Raw genomic sequence first — 5,662 nt, 5'->3', positions numbered from 1 at the left:
TCCCTCCCTGCCCCCTCCCTCCTCCTGCTGCCCCCCACCCCGTGCTCACTCTTCTCTCCCCCCATTCATCCCCCGCAGCTATCACCTCCTTCCTCCATTCTTAATCCCCTCTTTGCACCCCTTCCTTCCCTCCTCCCCCTCCAACTTTTCCTTCTCCTTCCCGCCCACTCCCACCCTTCTCCTTCCCCCAATTTCTGGCTCTCCCTCCCTTGCTCTTCTCCAGATCTTTCCACCTTTCTCCTCACTTCCCTCTCCCCCCTCCTCTCCCTGAGCCCTACCACCTCCCCCACCAGCCCTGCCCATCAGTGTTTGCTTTGCTCCCGGAACCGGATGAAGGGGTTGCCCTGCCCATGCCCTACCCTGCCCCACTTCTGGCAGCTGGGGTCTCCCTTCATGGCCGACGGCTCTGGGACTCAGGCCCCAGGGAAGGGGCCCCTGCTCAGCATGCAGCTCCTGCGAGCGCAGTATGCAGGCCTGAGACGGCAACAGAAGGCCCAGGCCCACGTGGTGGTGCTCCCGAAAGGTAAGGCTGGGCAGGTGCTGGGGGCAGAAGGGAAGGGCACGAGGGCCTGGCTGTGGGCAGAATGGGTGGCTGAGCCGTGGGCAGCGCAGGGCCAGGGCTCTGCTGGCCTCCTGGTGGGGAAGGGCAGGGAGGCGGGCTGGCCTGTGCAGGGCCGTTCCGCTGGGGCCTCAAGCCAGCAGCCGGCAGGCAGCCCGCTGCCGGGGAGAGAGGACACGTGATGTTCCCAACAGCTTGAGCGCTGGCCAGAGGAAACGCAGGGCTCAGGGACCCAGGAGGCACCCAGGCTCCCGGAGCGAGCTCTGCACCCCCTCAAACAGCAGCTGGGGAGGGGGCTTAAGACACAGAAGCCCCGCCTCCAGGGGAGCAGCCTCCTCCCTCTGGGAACTCAGACTTATTCCAGGAGGAAGTTAGGAGCACAGGGCTCAGAAAGCAAGCGATGGTCGAGTCCCGGCCCTTCATCCTCTAACCGAGAGGGCAAGTCAAGAGAGGTAGGAAGACCCCCTGAAAGGTCAGGGCTGTGCTCTGGGAACTTCTGTGGCTGTTCATACAGTTCAGGACTCACCGAGCAGCCCACCCCACTCTCGGCAAGTCTGGGAAGGAACCAGGGGCCAGAGGGTCCTCACTGTCGGGGACAGGAAGGGCACCGCCTTGGGCTAAAGGCACCCACCTCTCACAACTTGGGCTGTTGCCAGTGAGTGGGGTCCATTTGAACTGAACTGGTTCAGCTGAATAGCCCCTCTCTCTGCAGGGCAGAAGCTGGGAGTTTCCTAAAGCCCTATTCCATCCTCAAGGGTATTCACTCATTCAGTTACTCAGCGAGCATTAATTAAACTTGTATCGAATGAACGCAGATTTAACACACCTGTGGTTCAGACTCACCCATACATGTGATGGGTATGTCCCCAAAGACACCTCAAACTCAGCACGCCCCGTAGAATTGACCACCCCTGCCCCACCCCTCCCCGCTGCCTCTTTCTCCTGCCTCCTAGAACTCAAACCTCCCTCCTCCGTGGTCACCACTTGATGAGTTGCGTCATGGACATGAGTTACATCATGAGTTACAACAGGGTAATGCGAGGGGGAGTGCTCAGGCTCTGCTTCCCCGGGGAAGACTGCTCACCCGCAGGCTCAGTCAGTCTTTCAGGGCATGTCTAGCAGTTTGCAAGCCCACATTGTTGCTCTAACTGTGAGAAGTAGTGTGCTGTCTGATGGAGTGTTCCTGTACTTGGTCTCTGGAGAAGGGCCTGAACCTGAGTCCCAGCTCTGCCACTGAGTAGCTCTGTGCAGATTTGAACGAGTCATGTACGTTACTCTGTCACTCAGCTTCCTCGCCTTTCAGCTGGGAATGGGAACTAAATAAATTCATACGTATAAAGCTCCTTAGGGCTTTCTGTGCTAATTGGCTGAGGACCAGATCGTTACGTCACACCAGTCTGAGTGAGAAGGACACTTGAAGCACTTGGACTGGGTGTGAGGAATAAGGTGGTTCTCCAGGGAGAAATCAGAGTAAGATTACAAAATTGAGGTGAAAATGATGCTGGGGGAGGGGGCAAAAAAGCGATTTTGCCTGCACATTAGCCACAGGCTGGATGGTGGTACCATTCACTGAGATAGAGAATATAGGAGAAAAAGATTTCTGATTAGGAAGAGATGAATTTGTTTGTGAATATGCTGCATTTGAGGGAGTTGTCTGTAAAACTTCCAACCAGCCTGGATCTCAGGAGAGAAATGTGGGCTGGAGATATAGACTGAGGGTCATCAGCATATTGGTAGTAGTTGAAGCCATGGGCACGGATGAAATTGTGGAGGACCAATGTGTAAATTGATAAGAGGCAGGGATGACAGTTAGAGTTCTACAATACTCAAATACTGAAGGGACAAGCAGAGGAAAAGTCAGGGAAGATAGCAAGTCAAAATGGTAGCAGACGAATATTAGCCCGAAAAAGGGAATTCACACATGCTGACTCTTGGATGAACCTACATGAACCTTGAGGACATATGCTAAGTGAAATAAGCCAGTTACAAAAAGACAAGTGCTGTGATGATCTCCTCATATGAGGTACCTGGAGTAGTCAGATTCAGAGACAGAAAGTAGAACGGTGCTTGCCAGGGTGGGGGAGATGAAGAGTTGTTGTTTAACGGGTATAGTGTCAGTTTGAAAAAGATGAAAAAGTTCTGGAGATCGGTTGCACGACAATGTGAATGGACTTAACACTATTGAACTGTACACTTCAAAATGGCTAAGACGGTAAGTTGTATGTTGTGTGTCTTACCACAGTTCATTTTTCTTAAATGATAGGAGAAAACCAGGAGATATTAATGCCTTGAAGCCAAGCAAGTAGAGGGAGTTTAGGGATCCTCCGTGTCCAGCATAGCAGAGACTCAGGAAGACAGAGTGGCCATTGAGATTGGCTCCCACTAAAACTAGATCTCAGTGTCTTAAGACACTGGGTTGTATCTGGAAGGGCACGTGCTCTGGGAGCTGATTAATGGAAGGAAGCCCTCTGGAATTAGCTTTCTTCATCCTTAGTGTTATGGAATGAATTTAGGTTCTAGAGACGCAGTGGCAGGTGTTCTGGATTCCTAGCACTAGAGTTCAAGGGCTTCCTTCTGGCTTTATTCCTTCAACACCATCTCTCCACTCACACCATGTACTCTGTCACCTAGGGGCCTCCAGCAGGGACAAACGTCAGAATGCTCAAGGGAGCTTCACTGCATTTCAGAGGGAATTCCAGGCTGGCCACAGGTCTCCTTTCTATAGGAAAATGCCTTTCAGTCATTTCTCTAACCCTCAATGCCACCAAAAGTTGACAAGAAACTATCATGTTCCACAAGGTGGCAAAAAGATGTCCCTGAGAAGGAAGAAAGACATCCGTCTGCCTTCTCATCCCTGAAGCCAGTTCAGGGAAGCAGTAGGTGCTGCAAACATGTTCCCAGAACAGTGGCTATGGTTCAGAAAGATAAAGACCAGTCCTCCAAAAGGAACTGCCTCAAAACACAGTTCCCCTCTCCTCTGCTTTGGGTGCTAAACCCGTTATCAGAATCCCACAACACAAAACCCTGTAAGTTAAGAATAACCCTTTCCACTGGCCAGTATATGTGAATCACAATGTGGGTGAACACATGTTGTGCCCTTGGTCCCCGTTATTCTTTTAGTCTGAAATGCGAGTTCCCTAGTTCTTCCTGGGGTTCACTCCCTCACTGCAGTCAAAATCTAAAGTCTCCTATCACACTTGAATGTTTTTTTCCATAGCATTGATTACCACCAGCAACTTTATTATAGTATGTTTATTTGCTTATTCTTTTTCTACTCCACTAGACCACATCATGAAGAGGTAGATTTTGTCTCAGTGTTCGTTACTGTATTCCCAAGACCTAGAATAAATAATGCCTGGCACATTATAAGGGCCTAATAAATATTTGTTGAATAAATGAATAATTGTGCATGAATGTGTGTGTGTGTGTGTGTATGTGTGTGTGTTAGAGATAATGCAGTGTGTTGGGTACCTGGCCTCCTGATGTATTTGGCATGTCCTTCCTTCAGCTTGAAAGCTCTGAGACCCCCAAAATGAGAGCCACCCATGTACTTTGCAGTGGTGACCCTGCTGGTGCCTTGCTTTCTCAGGAGGGAACATGCCTGCTCCTGCTGAGGCCGTGGTCAGTGCTGTTTGGATTAACAAGGAGAGAAGGCATTCACTGTCCCTAGAAGAGGCGGATCCTGAGGCAGAGGAGACGCTGGAGGAGGCTGACAGAGGCTGTTTCCAGGCCCCCGAGTCCCCGTGGCACACGCACCTAGAGATGCACCGCTTGGTCCAAACCTTCCACCAGGAAACGAGTCATCAAGTAAAGCACAAGGACAAGTTCATGGGGGCTGAGCAAAGGCTCCCAGGCTTGTTTGAAGACACTCAGATGACTCAGCAAGGAAGCACGATCCCAGAGGCAGCCCAGCATGAGTGTCAGGTGGGCGATACCCAAACAAAGGCAGTGGGATCTGGCTTAAACATTGGCGCTCAGGGCCCTCCTCCCATAAAGAAGCCACACAGGTCTGGAAGACCAGCTCACTATCCATTTCCCCAGAGGAAAACTCCCAGGATCTCCCAGGCGGCCCGGAACCTGGGCTTATATGGCCCAGCCTGAAGGTTTCCACCCAAAGGTCTCAACCTTGAGGCCACCTATGGCCTCACCTAAGAACTTAGGAGGCAGAGGCACAGCTAGGGCCTCTAGCTGGGAGCAGAACTGGACTACATCCATCGTCGGGATGGTGGGACGTGAACTTTGCAGTGGGCACGTAGACTTGTCCTTCAAAAAAAAAAAAAAAAAGAGAGGTTGCCCAGACCAGACTGCTCACAGCTCAGGATGAAAGAGTGCTGTCTGATCAGTGCAGCCCCATTCTGCTTATATAAGAAGACATTGCTATGGACATCGACTCAGTCCTTAGAACTAGAGAATTTTGAAACGTAAGACAGAGACCCTAGCCAGGGGATGCCTTTGCAGTGCCCTAGAGTCGACAGGCGTGGGCCATCTTGTTTTCAGTAACTTCTGAGGATTTCTCACATGTTCTGGAGAATAGAGGGGCTCTGAGAATTTCCTTTTTCTGGTCGCTACGCCTGGAGACCAGCTCACAAGTCTCTACATTCATTGGTAGTGACCACACCATTTTAGCTTGAGCCTCCCAAAGTATGGTCACCCTGGGTAAAAAGGGTCAAAACAATGACACCTACTGTTCTGTGTAAGTGTCTTTAGGAAGGGTTGGTCATCTCTCCCCTCTCATTGAGACTGCACATTCCAGTCTCATTATAGGTTTATTTCCTTTCATTCTTCTCTCTCCGTCCTTTCCTTCCTTCCTTCCTCCCTCCCTCCCTCCCTCTTTTCCTATTTGCTCTCTTCTTCCCTTCTTCAATCTCTCTCTCCAAATTAAACACTGCCCATCATTGAAGATATATAGTAATGAAGCCTGAAAGAAGAAGATAAAGAAATGTTCCTGCTTGGAAAGTATGTGTTCCTCAAAAGTTGCTCCGTTTTCAGCCAAATTTGAATCACTCAGATCCTTCCTGGTATATTTTAAACCAAAGACAAAGTGAAGCAGGTATTACTTGGGTGGTGGGGAAGAAATTATCTTACCTGGTTAATGTTTAACTT

The 5,662-nt window shown here is 50.5% G+C and overlaps 1 protein-coding gene across 1 annotated transcript; it reads left to right on the top strand.

Moving 5' to 3' along the window:
* Positions 1-330: 330 nt before the first annotated feature.
* On the top strand, positions 331-5,180 carry LOC307189025 (uncharacterized protein C9orf152; the record flags this gene model as incomplete). The annotated part of the gene is made up of 2 exons (XM_079926736.1): positions 331-523; positions 4,149-5,180. 2 exons carry the CDS (start codon positions 331-333, stop codon positions 4,658-4,660), a joined length of 705 nt encoding a protein of 234 aa, XP_079782862.1. The 3' UTR covers positions 4,661-5,180.
* Positions 5,181-5,662: the final 482 nt, after the last annotated feature.

The sequence above is a fragment of the Stenella coeruleoalba genome (genome assembly GCF_951394435.1).
Source record: "Stenella coeruleoalba genome assembly, chromosome: 7".
Taxonomy (NCBI): domain Eukaryota; kingdom Metazoa; phylum Chordata; class Mammalia; order Artiodactyla; family Delphinidae; genus Stenella; species Stenella coeruleoalba.
Note: the sequence above shows the minus strand (reverse complement) of the source record. Positions and strands in the feature narration are given on the sequence as shown.